At 39.2% G+C, this 15,905-nt stretch overlaps 2 protein-coding genes across 15 annotated transcripts in view; one reads left to right on the top strand and one right to left on the bottom strand.

The window, feature by feature from the left end:
• LOC116275823 (GPI mannosyltransferase 3) overlaps nt 1-14,605 on the top strand; it is a 38,178-nt gene extending 23,573 nt beyond the window's left edge. For 3 of the 4 annotated variants that reach the window (XM_031668650.1, XM_031668651.1, XM_031668649.1), the window contains 4 exons: nt 640-704; nt 9,899-10,112; nt 13,757-13,937; nt 14,247-14,539. In XM_031668650.1, coding sequence (XP_031524510.1) covers nt 640-704; nt 9,899-10,112; nt 13,757-13,937; nt 14,247-14,411 — 625 coding nt within the window. In that variant the 3' untranslated portion in view covers nt 14,412-14,539. Of the gene's footprint in view, nt 1-639; nt 705-9,898; nt 10,113-13,756; nt 13,938-14,246 lie in introns of all 4 variants that reach the window. The other variant, XM_031668648.1, reaches the window with a different exon arrangement.
• LOC116275822 (cell cycle progression protein 1) overlaps nt 1-15,905 on the bottom strand; it is a 90,006-nt gene that overhangs the window by 25,454 nt on the left and 48,647 nt on the right. For 9 of the 11 annotated variants that reach the window (XR_004185151.1, XM_031668634.1, XM_031668638.1 and 6 more), the window contains one exon: nt 15,268-15,365. Coding sequence is in view for 10 of the 11 variants with exons in the window: in XM_031668634.1 (XP_031524494.1) it covers nt 15,268-15,365 (98 nt within the window). In the remaining variant the exon portion in view is untranslated. Of the gene's footprint in view, nt 1-14,594; nt 14,721-15,267; nt 15,366-15,905 lie in introns of those variants that run through there. The other 2 variants (XM_031668640.1, XM_031668643.1) reach the window with 1 other exon arrangement.

Genomic DNA, 15,905 nt, shown 5'->3' with positions numbered 1-15,905 from the left:
TTGCTCATGCCTGTAATTTCAATACTTTGGAAGGCCAAGGTGGGAGGATTGCTTGAAGCAAGGAGTTCATGACCAGCCTGAGCAACATAGCAAGACCCTCTCTCTGAAAAAAATGTAAAATTACCAGGGCATGATGGCATGTGCCTGTAGTCCTAGCTATTTGGGAAGCTGAGGCAGAAGGACTGCTTGAGCCCAGGAATTTAAGGTTGCAGTGAGCTATGATTGTGCTACTGCATTTCGGTCTAGGTGACAAAACAAGATCCAGTCTCAGTGAATCAATCATCAGTCAATACCACCAAAATTTTAAATTGAAGGACCACAGAAATACATTCTAAAATAAAAATGATGTATCCTTGTTCCAAATTTGACTAATTTTACTTACTTGGATAGAAATAGAAATCCCGTTTTTAGAATGTAACTGTACTCTGTAATTTCAAATTGACATCATATTTTATGATTAGTTTTACCATCTCATAATCACCTTATAACTAAAAAATGAGACTAATTCCTGAAGCAAGAAATTCAGTCTGAGTACTTAGAAAATAAATAGATCAAGTTAAATATATATTAAATACATTACTTTCTCAATGTATCATATAACATGATAATTAATATTTTTAATATTTCTTTTTATTATAGCATGTTGAGCCACAAAGAATTCAGGTTTATTTATCCAGTTTTACCATTCTGTATGGTGTTCTGTGGTAAGTGCTTTTGTTTGTTATAGAAAATAAATTATATAGAAATAGTCCAAAGACAACACATCCTCATTAAACTATTTTTATTTTTAACTAGGTTAATAAGGAATTACTTAATTACAGATTATCTTACTGCAATATTCCCTGTTTGTAGTCCAAATACCTTTTTTCCTATATCCTCTAAAGTGAGATAAAAACATAAAGATCCTAGCCCAGTGCAGTGGTGTGCACGTATAGTCCCAGCTACTCAGAAGCCTGAGGCAGGAGGTTCGCCTGAGTCCAGGAGTTTGAGACCAGCCTGGGTAGTATGGCAAGTCCGTCTCTCAAAAAACAAACAAACAAAAAACCCACATAAATATCCAATACCCAAAGCAGTTTTTGGTGGTGGTGTTTCTATTTGGTGGTATTGTTTCTCACTAAAACGTAAAGTTAATGTCTGTTTTAGATTAGCTATTTTAAGTTTATGGTTAAACTGTAAGGGTCTTCATTTTCACAAAGGAAAAATGTATTTATTGCTGTTGAAACTAGTTTTTAATGCTTTTACACACAAAACATTTACACCTTTAAAACTCTAAGGCATATGCAATTATTATTATTATTATTTTAGACGGAGTCTCGCTCTGTCGCCCATGCTGGAGTGCAGTGGCACGATCTCAGCTGACTGCAACCTCCACTTCCTGGGTTCAAGCAATTCTCCTGCCTCAGCATCCCTAGTAGCTGGGATTACAGGCATGCAACACCATGCCCAGCTAATTTTTGTATTTTAAGTAGAGACAGGGTTTCACCATGTTAGCCAGGCTGGTCTTGAACTCCTGACCTCAGGTGATGCACCCGCCTCAGCCTCCCAAATGTGCTGGGATTATAGGCGTGAGCGACTGCGCCCAGCCTGGCATATGCAATTTTTTAAGTAATTAACTCCTGATTTTATTTCAGGCCTTTTCTCCATTTTTCCACAGTCTTAACATGTATTTTTTTTTGTCACTTACAAAAATTCTTACATGACTCAATTCAGGAAAATCTGGGTTTTTACATTGGTTGGTTTGGAAAAATTATGAATTGAAACTTTATTAACTTCAAGTTTAATTCGGAATAAATGACTGTTGGCTTCCTTCAAATATTAAGACCTTAAAAAAAAATCACTACATTGGGAGAGAAGAAATGACTAGCCAATTGAACTGGAGGCTGGAAAAAACCTAGGGAGTTACAGTTTTCAAACTTTTTACTTAAAAAAAAAAAAGAAAAACATTGAGTCAAGCAGTGTTTGACCAAGTATACATCAACTCCTACAGATCTGAGATGTATAATCTCTTCGCTTTAAGGAGATAAACATACAAATATAAATCAAACATAAAAATCTGTATTTTTGATACATCTGAAGTTCTGAAACCAAAGCCTCAGTCTGTCATTACTTTACACTCTAACCATATACAAATGCAGGCACATACAGAAATATAGACATCTAACAGCTATTTGGCAAGCCTTAAGAATAGCTGGCCCCATTTGCCAGAGGAAATCTGTTCATAAATCACTATTCAGATGTTAAAATGGTTTCTGTTTTGTTAGGTTTTTTTACAGCCACTTGAGTGTGTGTTATAATTAAGCATTGCCAGAGTACAGAGGCAAATGTTTTTGTGTGCCTGAAGGGGATGGGGAGGTTGGTTAGTAACTTGGTTTGATTTCTGTTTTCATAAACCAGATTTTTCCAGCATTCCTCCTTTGTGTCCTGTTTCTTTACCAAGTATTTACATGAAGATTGAGTTGTCTGAATCCTCATTCCCAGTCTAAAAGATTGAATCTTTAAGTGGCAAGATCCCTGTAACCAGGGCCTATTCCCAGTTTACTGAGATAAAATGATGATGAGGGATAAAGAGATCCCCTTCTAATAGGTGAGAATCACCCCTTCTTCCATCCTCTGTCTACTTAGAGGGATTCCTAAAAGACAGCGACCTAGAAAACCCCTTGATCTCCTCACAGGATGCATTTTTTTCCTCCACCCCCTACCTAAGGTTCTAGAGGGGGTCAAAAAACTGATTCCTAGGAGATTTGCACTTCCCCTAACAGTCAGAGCTCTTTAATGCCAAGAGGTTCCAACAGTAGGATCAATTCTGTCTAGTGATCTCACCTAGACAGAATCTTCGGACATTTAGAACAGTTCTCTTTGGAGCTCTTGATGTTTTAGAGACCTAGTTTGAATCTTTCCTAACTACTTGAAATCTTGAGTTATACCACAAATTTCAGCCATATGCTGCTTTTGTGTGACTTGTTTTAACCTATTTTTATATAAACATGACAACTCTATCAGCCATTGCTGTGTAAAAGGCCTCCTCAAAACTGTAGTGGCTTAAAACTCCATTTATTATTATTTACAGGTCTACATTTCAACTGGGCAGTTCTCATCTCCACTGAGCTCACTTAAACAAACGTCATCAGCTGCAGTTTGGGTAGATACCTCTGTTGACCTAGGCTGGGCTCTCATGTCTGGGGTTCAACTAACTGTAGGCCAAGTCTTCTCAGCTCTTCTGAGTTTTCTCTTCCTCCAATAGGCTAGCTAGGGCTTGTTCACTTGGCGTAGGCCGGGTTCCAAGAGAGGGAGCAAATATGCAAGACCCTTTGAGACAAGCGCTTGGAATTTGCACACTGTCACTTCCACCACATTCTTTTCAGCAAAGCAAGTCACTGGGCCAGGTCAGACTCAAGAGGTGGGGAAATAAATGCCAGCCTCATAGTGGGATGGGACACAGGAAGAAAAATAATTGCAGCTGTTTTTTTCAATCTACAGTAACCTCTCTTGCCTAATTTGAATTTCTCTTAGTCCTATAAAATAGGACTCAACTCTAGAAAATGTAGTTTGTGACTGGCTCTCATCTTTAGTGAATTGTTTAACAATGTGCCTCAGTTTCCTTATTTGTAAAAGAAAGGTGATATTTTAGCAACACTAATTCGGTTCTTAGATTGAATCTCTCACTTGTGCTGATAGAGTTCAGTACCCACTACTGATTCTGAGTTGAGTGTCTGCTTATCTGTTTTTACCACAGTGGTGGCTAATATAGACTTCTCTCTTACTGGGCCACTTTGTTTTTCCATATTCTTATCTTTTTTTTATTTTATTTATTTTTTTTTTTTGAGACAGAGTCTCGCTCTGTTGCCCATGCTGGAGTACAGTGGCACAATCTCGGCTCACTGCAACCTCTGCCTCCTGAGTTCAAGAGATTCTCCTGCCTCAGCCTGCAGAGTAGCTGGAATTACAGGCCCACGCCACCACAGCCAGCTAATTTTTGTATTTTTAGCAGAGATGGGGCTTGACCATGTTGACCAGGCTGGTGTCGAACTCCTGACCTCAGGTGATTCACCTGCCTTGGCCTCCCAAAGTGCTGGGATTACAGGCGTGAGCCACCACACCTGGCCCCATATTCCAGTCTTTTTATCAAAATTGCATATGTACATTATTTCAGAAGACCTTCCACAAGAAATTAAAAAAAAAAAAAGTGTTCCCCTGCTCTCCCTTCTATTTCCTCTCCCCAAAAACAATCACTTACACATTCTTTCAGCTGGTTATATATCTACCTCAGTATCTCTATAACACTTATAATGCCACTTAAAGGTCTTTGTTTTAGGCATTAACTATTGAATTCTATCGAAGATGAAAAGATGGCTTTACTTCCTTAACAAGGTAGCAACATAAAATTCTTCCTGGCCAGCTGCCAGTGGCTGACGCCTGTAATCCTAACACTTTGGGAGGCTGAGGTGGGTGGATCACCTGAGGTCAGGAGTTTGAGACCAGCCTGGCCAACAGGGTGAAACCCTGTCTCTACTAAAAATACAAAAATTAGGCGGGTGTGGTGGCACGCACCTGTAATCCCAGCTACTCGGGAGGCTGAGACAGGAGAATCACTTGAACCCTGGAGGTGAAGGTTGCATTGAGCCAAGATCGGCACCACTGCACTCCCGCCTGGGTGACAGAGCGAGACTGTCTGAAAAAAAAAAAAAAAAAAAAAATTCTTGATACCTTCATCTGTGCCCAGTACCCTCATTATGGTTAATAGTTCAAAGTCTCTCTTTCCCAGCCTCATTCTACTGTATGTCCCACTCCAGAATTGAACCACCTTTTGTTGTTCTCATCTAAACAGTGAAACTAAGCTTTCTCAAAGATTATTTAAAAATAGAAACAATAACTCAGATCTCTAATTGGTAAAATGTGATAGGGATTTTTTTTTCTTAACATTAGGTTTCCTGATAATTCTTGTCAAAACCAGGATGGAAACAGTAATGTACAGTCTCAGATACTCCCATCCTCTCTATTACCATGAACCTTACCTTGGTAAGAAGGAACTTAGTCATTGCTGGAAATTACGGAGTGCCACGCTGGATATCCAAAATTTTAGAAAGTGTGTATATCACGCTAAATAATATGTGATGATTAAGAGATATGGCTTTATAAAGGAACCATCTCATGAAGTATCTTCTTATATGCTCAGGTTTTTAGATTTTATCCTGAAGAGTAGTCAACTGAGACGTAATGGATTGTAAACATTTCTGTAACAGTAATCTGTTGAACATCATCTGATAGGAGCCCAGTGTTTTTTTTTTTTTTATGAAAATAAATGCTGATGGTACAAAAACAATTAGTGTGCCATCCTCAAGTCATCTAGCCCCATTCCCCAGAGGTAACTATTGTTATCACTTTCTTAAGAAGTTCTTCCAGAAATGTTCTGTATACCTACTTTCGGTTATCTTTTTGTAGGCCCAGATAATAGGAGCAAATTAAGTATTTAGGGATGATGTTTAGCACCCAGTTAGCAATGGCTTGTTACTATGTGAAAGGAAGGGACCTGTACTTCAGTCACTGGGGTACATACGAAGTCTTAAATCTTCAGTGATTGGGATTCACATCATTTACGTGGTGGGGATGATCACTTTATGAAGCTAGGTCATTTGAGGGTGGATTATTTCAGTGAGAACTGCATCTCCAAATTTGTGCGTGCCATTAATTAGACTTACTGGACGTCACCTACTGGAATCTTGTTCATTTATTTTAAATATTGATGAAACAGAAGTACTTGTCTATAAGAAAATGGTGGACCTTAGGCTTCTCTTGTGGTTCACTCAGTCTAGCATTGGAACTGGAAAATCTTTCCAACCCTTCCTTTAGCAACTCATTTCTGAAATCCCCTTTGGAAGCTTTCAGTGCCACAAGGTTTAAAAACCCCTCAGAGGCCTTAAATTCAGGACTCTTAATATATATTAACTCTAAAGTTAGGTTCTTTTCTAACATGTGCACAAGTCATTTGATGAGAACTGAAATTATAAAGATATTTTCTTTATATGTTAAATGCTTAGTAATGCTTATAGGATGCTAAACATGTAAATAAAGGCAGTTCTGGCTGGGTGCTGTGGCTCACACCTGTAATCCCAGAACTTTGGGAGTCTGGGGCGGGCAAATCACCTGAATTTGAGACCAGCCTGGCCAACATGGTGAAACCCCATCTCTACTAAAAATACAGAAATTAGCCGGTCATGGCGGCAGACACCTGTAATCGCAGCTACCCGGGAGGCTAAGGCAGGATAATCACTTGAACCCAGGAGATGGAGGTTGCAATGAGCGAGTTTGGCACTACACTCCCGCCTGGGTGACAGAGCGAGACTCTGTCTCAAAAAATAATAATAATATAAAGATAGTTCTATTTTAAATAAGACTTTATCCCCAAACCTCATTTTTAAGTTAGAACCTGAAATATTTTTTTCTTAGAAATAATATTGTGACATGTAGTAAGGCTCCCAGAATATTCCACAAAAGCTCCTCTGATCCATAATACTGTTGAAGACAATTTTGAATGGCAACTGTTTCAGTATCCACTGTCCCCAAGAAAACTAAGCTATCAGCTGACTCTTCCTGGCAGTGTTCAGCTGCTCCTTCTCTTCCCAGCATTTTCTTTATATTACTTCTCTAAGTAATACGGAGATTCAGTTCTCACTAAAATGATCCATCCTAAAATGAGCTAAGCTCAGAGAGTTAAAGCCACCATCATGTAAGGCAAGCATTACCTAATTTAAGAGACGCCCTGTCTCACCAGTACTGAAGATGCTAGAAACACAAGCATGTTATCTTCCAGCATTCTACCCAGAGTGCTATTTTCATAGTCTTGATCACCAAGTATTCTCATTTTGTATCACCCACCTGTATTATTGTATTCCTAGTGCCATAGTTTCTTTTTTTTTTTCTTTTCTTTTTTTTTGAGATGGCATCTTGCTCTGTCACCAGGCTGGAGTGCAGTGGCGTGATCTCAGCTCACTGCAACGTATGCCTCCCGGGTTCAAGTAATTCTCCTGCTTCAGCCTGCCTCAGTTGGGACTACAGGTGCATACCTCAGCCTGCCTCCTGCCTCAGCTGGGACGACAGGCATGCGCCTCCACACCCAGCTAAATTTTGTATTTTTAGTAGAGATGGGGTTTTACCATGTTGGCCAGAATGGTCTCGATCTCTTCACCTCGTGATCTGCCCGCCTTGGCCTCCCAAAGTGCTGAGATTACAGGCATGAGCCACTGCGCCTGACCCAGTGCCACAGTTTCTAATAAAAATTTCCAACATTTAATGAATGAACAAATTATTATTATTCTGAGACAGAGTCTCGCTCTGTCGCCCAGGCTGGAGTGCAGTGGCGCGATATCAGCTCACTGCAAGCTCCGCCTCTCCTGCCCAGCCTCTTGAGTAGCTGGGACTACAGGCGCCCGCCACCACGCCCAGCTAACTTTTTTCTGCATTTTTAGTAAAAAGAGACAGAGTTTTACCCAAAGTGCCGGGATTATAGGCGTGAGCCACCACGCCTGGCCTTGAATGAACAAATTATTAAGTGAATCACTTTACACATGCTCACCTTATAAGTATCTTCAAATAACTGAGAACAAACCGTATCTTCTTGCTGTAGGATGGGCTTGCTGTAGTTTGGATGTTTGTCTCCTAAACTTTGTGTTGAAATTTGATCCCCATTGTTGGAGGTGGGGCTAACGGGAGGTGCTTCAATCATGGGGTTGGAGCCTTCGCGAATGGCTTGGCACCATCCTGGGGTAATACATGAGTCTCCTTATATTAGGTTTCCTGAGAATTCTCCTGAGTGCTGGCTGTTAAAAAAAGAGCCTGGCACCTTCCACTTTCTTGCTTCTGCTCTCTCACCATGTGATCTCTGCACACACGGACTCCCCTGCACCTTCTGCCATGAGTGGAAGCAGCCTGAAGCCCTCACCAGTAGATGCTGGTGCCATGCTTGTACAACCTGCAGGACCATGAGCCAAGTAAACATCTTTTCTTTATAAATTGGCCAGCCTCAGGTATTCCATTATAGCAGTACAGACAAAGACAAGGCTTTAATGTAGCTTTTTGTATTTGAGCCTACTAAAGCAGGTGGTGTTTTAGCCTACCACCCAAGTCAAGTGCTTCAGCTTATATTTGGGGATCTGCTGGATCTGACTGGGGTTATTACAGATGGTTGAACTTTTAGAATCCTATTTTATTTATTTATTTTGAGACAGAGTTTCGCTCTGTTGCCCAGGCTGGAGTGCAGTGGCACGATCTCAGCTCACTGCAATCTCTGACACCATGCCCGGCTAATTTTTATATGAGATGGGGTTTCACCATGTTGGCCAGGTTGGTCTTGAACTCCTGACCTCGTGATCTGCCTGCCTTGGCCTCCCAAAGTACTGGGATTACAGATGTGAGCTACTGCACCTGGCCCTATTTTATTCATTTTTATTTTTCATAGTCAGGGTGTCACCCAAGCTAGAGTGCAGTGGCGTGGTCATAGCTCACTGTCCCCTCAAACTCATGAGCACAGATGAACCTCCTGCCTCAGCCTTCCCAGTAGCTGGAACTACAGGTGCACACTATCACGCCTGGCTAATTTTTTTTTTATTTTTGTAGAGATGGAGTCTCACTATGTTGCCTAGGCTGGTCTTGAACTCCTGGCCTCAAGCAATCCTCTCATCTCAGCTATTTTATTTCAAATAAAGCTAATCCAATTATCATTCCTTTTAGTAGGTTCCTCATTTTACCATTTCAAACATCTTATAAATGTAGATTTAAGTGATAGGCTTAGTTTTCTTACTCTTGCTACATTTTTCACCACACAACTTTTCAGATTATTACTTAATCAGAACTATTTCAAGTAGATTAAAAAGTACTAGGTGACATGGATATGTGATATTCCAACTCATGAGTTATGAACCGTGTATGTCATTAACATATTTATAGGAGGAACAAAATAAAATACACTACCTTGGCCTCATTGAGTATTGTACTAACATTTTGGGCAAACCAAGGTTTGGATGAAGAATACCCAAGTTCAAAAAGAACTATTATCTAGTTCTATAAAAAGAATATATGTAAATTATGAACAAAATGTCATGCTTACTAATAAGCTTAATCTTTTCCAGTGGAAAGGCTTGTTCTTGGTATTCTCAGTAGATCCTAATATGTCCATTAACAGTGGCTGTTGCTGAAGAAAAGGACTATCAGAGGGGAGAGAGACTTTTACTTATCCTTTTATACCCTTCTATTCATTCAACTTGGTTTTTGCTTTGGTTTTTTGTTGTTTTGCCCCACAGAATAATCACTTTCATAAATCAAAAAAGAAAAATTGTTCAGCATCTTCAAGTTGCCTGACTGTAGTGGGAAAAAAAAGTAAGACATAGCACTCAGATACTTATGGAAAATCTCCCAGGTGCCCAATGGCTTATTTTCCTAAGAGGACACATTATTGAAACTCATATTACACACTAAAATACCAATTATTAGTGCTTGGGAGATTAAAGAGGTAGGTAAATGGAATAATTAAAAGTCCTATTTATTTAGCAACTACTATGTACCAGGGCAGGCACTGGACATTTTTTTCTAACACTTGAAAAAGGTACTATTATCCAAATGATCAGCAAAGTAAAACAACTTGTGCTAGAACTGGAATTCAAATCTGGACCTCCTAGACTCCATGACCATAATCTTCCTACTATACCTCAATACCTTTTACTAGAAAAAGTCAAGACCTAGATGACAATAGTAGTGAATGGTCAGAGATGTGACTTACTGCTTATGTCTTATTTGTCGTAACAGTATTACAGTTTATGTTATTTCCATTAAAAATTACAGATGTATTTGCAGTTAACATAACGAAAGATTGTCAGTGTTAAGGTTCAATATGTCTATCTTCATATAGGATACTCACTAACCCACCTGAAAACATGGAAGAAACCAGCTCTGAGTTTCCTGTTTTTATCAAATTTCTTCCTCGCCCTTTATACTGGTTTAGTTCATCAACGAGGTACTCTTGATGTTATGAGTCATATTCAAAAAGTTTGTTACAACAATCCCAATAAATCTTCAGCTTCAATATTTATAATGATGCCTTGCCACTCTACTCCTTATTACAGGTAATAACAGATGTTCCACTATATGCTGTTAAGAAACTGAAACTGACTACTTTAAAATTCCCTTTCAGATTCCTGGATTTGAATTAATTGGTCATTGATCAAATGATAAATTTTAAACTCCCACTCATATTTATTCACTGATGGATTTTAAAAACCACTTGAACTGTGTCAAAGAAAACCTTTTAAATAAACTTTATTATTCTTTAAAAACAATTTACTTACACTTAATTCTGATTTAAATCAGTATAAAACAATTTGTAGGTATTTGATAGTCTTCTTAGTAAAGAAACTTATGTATTACTTACCTTATTACAGATCTCTGTGATACATCTTTACACAATCTGAATTAAACTTAAAACATAAGATTTTAGTCCAGATCTACTACTGGACTATTGCCCTCATCTTAAACTAGAATTTTTTTTTTTTTTTTTAGACAGAGTTTCACTCTTGTTGCCCAGGCTGGAGTGCAATGGCACAATCTTGGCTCACTGCAACCTCTGCCTCCTGGGTTCAAGTGATTCTCCTGCCTCAGCCTCCTGAGTAGCTGGGATTACAGGCATGTGCCACCATGCCCAGCTAATTTTGTATTTTTAGTAGAGATGGGGTTTCTCCATGTTGGTCAGGCTGATCTCGAACTCCTGACCTTGGGTGATCCGCCCACCTCAGCCTCCCAAAACTGCTGGGATTACAGGCATAAGCCACCATGCCCAGCTTTAAACTAGATTTTTAATCTCTTTGGACATCAGTTGTCTCACCTATAAAAATTAGGGAATGCAACTAGATGATATTCTAATGCTTGAATTAAGTGTTTCTGGGAAATAAACTAAAATTGCCTCAACTATATATGGCCTTTAGAAGGACATCCGTTTGGTCCTGTGCTTGTATTTCAGGAAGCTGTATTAGTTACCAATTAACCAATAATGGTACAGGGGCAAAGGAGCCAGATTTCCTATGGAAAATTATATACCAGGCTGGGCCTGGTGGCTCACGCCTGTAATCCTAGCACTTTGTGAGGCTGAGGCGGGCAGATTGCCTGAGCTCAGGAGTTTGAGACTAGCCTGGGCTACATGGTGAACCCCTGACTACTAAAATACAAAAGAAATTAGCCAGGTGTTGTCGTGCATGCCTGTAGTCCTAGCTACTCGGGAGACTGAGGCAGGAGAATCGCTTGAATCCGGGAGGCGGAGGTTGCAGTGAGCTGAGGTTGTGCCACTGCACTCCAGCCTGGGCGACAAAGCGAGACTATGCCTAATAAATAAATAAATAAATAAATAAATAAATAAATAAATAAAATCTGTAACTATTTAACTCAGTCTGGCTTTAAACAATCTGGAGTTAATGTCTCATATGCACGTTCAATTAATTTAATCACTGTGGTTATCATTTTAGGAGAATTTAACACTTGGAATACTCCTACTTAACTAATCATTAATGCCAGTCATTAATATACAGTTTAGAAATTGAGATCCTAGCAAAAACCACAGGCTAAATGAAAGACATCAGGTATCCTTTCAACGTAAGGATTCCCTACTATATGTGTACGTGGCTAAAACAGGGACATTCATTCTCTGTGCTCACATTAGGGGTAATACTGCAGAGAACAGGAATCCTAAAGGTACCAAGATGTTCTTTATACATACTTGTAGTCAGCTGATGTCTTAGGCTTTGTACAGTTCACCAAGTTCTCCACACCTTTTCAAAGCACACAACAGAGGAAAAAGTCTGATGCCTATTTTGCATCAGACTTAGAAGTAGAGAGCAACATATGTCCATTGATTAACATCCAAACAAGTAATGGTTTTATTGTGGCAAAGAAAGACTACAGTAGGCCGGCAGCTTTTATATAAGGCAGGCAGCTTTTTCTGAGGAATTTCTGCTTCCCTTCGAAACAAGACCTTCATTTCCAATAAATAAACCACTATTAGGTCTTGTGTACATTTAGTTTGTATGCATTTCATAAATAAAATAAACCTCCTGCATAATTATTAACTTCATTTCTAACTGGAAATTTTAAATGTTTGTTATCAGTGAGGTTTAATTTTTCCTAAGGCAGTTATAAACATGGCTTTTTTCATGACCTAAGTAACTGGCTTAAATTGTCATAACTGGGCTGGGCGCGGTGGCTCAAGCCTGTAATCCCAACACTTTGGGAGGCCGAGACGGGTGGATCACGAGGTTGGGAGATCGAGACCATCCTGGCTAACACGGTGAAACCCCGTCTCTACTAAAAAAATACAAAAAACTAGCCGGGCGAGGTGGCGGGCGCCTGTAGTCCCAGCTACTCGGGAGGCTGAGGCAGGAGAATGGCGTGAACCCGGGAGGCGGAGCTTGCAGTGAGCTGAGATCCGGCCACTGCACTCCAGCCTAGGCGACAGAGCGAGACTCCGTCTCAAAATTAAAAAAAAAAAAAAAAAATTGTCATAACTGGTATTAGAAATGAATCCATGTTTTTTATACTCTAATCTTTTTTTTTTCTTTTTTGAGACAGAGTCTTGCTCTGTCGCCCACTGGAGTGCAGTGACGTGTGATCTCACTGAAACCTCCGTCTTCTGGGTTCAAGTATTGTCCTGCCTCAGCCTCCTGAGTAGCTGGAACTACAGGCACATGTCACCATGCCCAGCTAATTTTTGTACTTTGAGTAGACACAGGGTTTCACCATGTTGGCCAGGCTGGTCTTGAACTTCTGACCTCCAGTGATCCACCTACCTTGGCCTCCCAAAGTTCTGGGGTTACAGGCATGAGCCACTGAGCCCGACCTACTCTAGTCTTTGTATGCCACGATAAAACCATTACTTATTTGGATGTTAATCAATGGACGTATGTTGCTCTCTACTTCTAAATCTTATATAAATATATAAGAAAAACACACACACACACACTTCAAACTTGCCATGTGGCTGGGTGCGGTGGCTCACACCTGTAATCCCAGCACTTTGGGAGGCCGAGGCGGTGGATCACCTGAGGGTCAGGAGTTCAGGACCGGCCTGGCCAACATGGTGAAACCCCATCTCTCCTAAAAAATACAAAAAATCAGCCAGGCGTGGTGGCGGGCACCTGTAATCCCAGCTACTCAGGAGGCTGAGACAGGAGAATTGCTTGAACCTGGGAGGTGGAGGTTGCAGTGAGCCGAGATTGCGCCATTGCACTCTAGCCTGGGTGACGAGAGCGAAACTCTGTCTCCAAAAAAAACAAAACTTGCCATGTAAGCATGTGATCCATCCCCTATCAGAGCAGAAAGGGAAGAGAGAAAGAATCCAGTTTCCTACTTTATCAAATACGCCTATGGAGAATTTCTTTACTATTAACAAGTAAACTTACCTGGTCCTGAAGACCATTTATGCTTCTGGAACAGAATACCAATGCTACAGAATGTTGAGTCCCCCTACTGACCTACTTCTCTCCTTGAAATGGAGTTCTATGAGCTAGTTTGGGCTTGTAGATTATACTGCTGCTGATGCATAGGTACATGGTATGAGAATCATGTTTTTTATTTTTGAGAAAATAAGTTAAAGGCTTGCTTCTTAACTGCAACAGTTTATGGATTCAGATTTCACATTTTGCTAAGTATAAATGACTTATCTTAAGATTAATGAAAACTTTCATGTTTTACTTGTATTTATTTATGGTAACTTTTCTTTTCATAGCCATGTTCACTGCCCACTACCCATGAGATTTCTCCAGTGCCCCCCAGACCTGACTGGAAAAAGTCAGTATCTTGATGAAGCAGATGTATTTTACCTAAATCCCTTAAACTGGTTACATAGAGAGTTTCATGACGATGCATCACTGCCTACTCACTTGATCACCTTCAGCATTTTGGAAGAGGTAAGTAAACATGAAAAAGAGGAAATCTCAGTATTTTAATTGTATCCCAGGTTTAGGAAACCCTCAGGTAAACAGATAATACAACCTTTTTTTATGGTCTGTTGCAACCCACATTTCATAATTAGTCTTTTCTCTAGTCAAAATAAGCCCCAGTTCTGTAACTATCAAGGTATTTTACTTCCTATAAGTTAATTCTGTTATTAAGCAAAAAGTTGTAGAGAACAATTAGAATAGGCAATTCTAAAATTGACTGAAACAGTACTCAGCAAAACGTAGCCTTTATTTAATTAAACATTTATTTGCTTCTAGGAAATAAGTGCTTTCCTAATTTCAAGCAATTATAACAGAACTGCTGTTTTCTTCCACACTCACTTGCCGGAGGGTCGAATTGGAAGTCATGTATATGTCTATGAACGGAAGTTAAAAGGGAAATTCAACACGAAGATGAATTCTGAACTTTCTGAGATAAACTAACATTGCTGGGTGGAAATATTCAGATGCTGCTTAAATACTTCAGTCAACACTGGGTAAGATTCATGGAACTTAGAAAAAAACTATATGAACTGCTTTACCAAATATCACTACTGAGGAAATGTATAAAATACCACATAGTATAAAATCACATGTTAATACAATGCCAGATTTTCAATAAAGACCTTTAGTTTTCCTCATGGTGTAGTTTTATTGTTTCTTCGACAATATTCGGATGTGCAAAAAATTTCACAAGAAAACAAGTCAGCAAGCTCTTAAGAGGGCAGCAAATTCTTCACAAGTCAGCAGGCTCTTGAACCCACAAAAAGACAAGAAGTGAGTGTAAGATTATAAAATGTTAATGATGAAATTCCAGCACAATGTACTTTTCTCAAGCTCTGCTGCAAATTTAACACAAACATCAGTGTTAATTACACTTTGTCATGTATGATTGACCTTGCTTTAAGCTCTCACACTGAAAGGAAGTCTCTTTTCATGCACAAAATCTGTTGCATGCCTGGCTTCCTTAATAAAACTACGGTTGAACATTTCCAGTGTCAAAAAAAATTCAGCGAAGCTAAACTACAGGAAAATGCAGGTTAGTAGGCTTTTAACTAATGCTTCTGAGTAATAATATAAAGTTATCAAGCTGATACTTAGAAACAAAAAAAGACATTGTCATCTTGATAATTTCATTAGTTTCAATACCAAACATTGTACAAAGCATATGTTTCTCTTACAGTTGTCTAATTTAACTCAATTGTGAATCAGTATTTAGGATCAAAAGGTAATTGCCCCAATTCTATTTCAAGATTTGCCATTTGTCTTCTATTAGTGCGACCGTATTTATGCCATTTACCTTCCCTTTTATAAGGCTGTGGCTGAAGGTGCTTCTGTTCTTGTTTTCGATGCCTGGAGTTTTCAATATTTACCATACGTTGCTTTTTATCAGGTCGACTGAAAGCAGTAAACACATTTTTCATCTATGTTAGAGTTCAATGTATTTAAATTTTAAACAATTTTAAATGTTTTCTCCATTAATCTATTATCTGAACACTCTGAAAAAAGATATTAAATATCTGAATTATAATCCTAGTATATCCATATAAAAATAAAGGAGTCTGAATTAGTTTTTTTGTCCTCTAGAAAGAAAAAATAGACAATAACTCTACTGGCAAAAAGGGGAAACACTCAAAAGATAACAAAGAAAAGAAATGTGACAATAAAATAATGAGATGTGTTTCCACTATTTTTCCTCCTTTCCTATAAAAATCAATCCCTCCCCGTTGGCTTTATCACTCAGCAGAAATACATACACATCTCTCACAAACCAAGCAAAACAAAAGTCTCAACTTTTTCTCTTACAGCAAAAGCTCACAACACCTACACCGCTTTCCTCAATGTCTATGATCAGGCTTCCGTCACTACTTCACTGGAAGTCCATACTGCCATCCCCTGGCCGCCCAGTTTCCAAGCCAGGAAAACATTTTCCACACA

The sequence above is a fragment of the Papio anubis genome, chromosome 7 (genome assembly GCF_008728515.1).
Source record: "Papio anubis isolate 15944 chromosome 7, Panubis1.0, whole genome shotgun sequence".
NCBI lineage: Eukaryota > Metazoa > Chordata > Mammalia > Primates > Cercopithecidae > Papio > Papio anubis.
The sequence above is the reverse complement of the archived record's forward strand: the minus strand, read 5'-3'. Positions and strand labels throughout refer to the sequence as shown.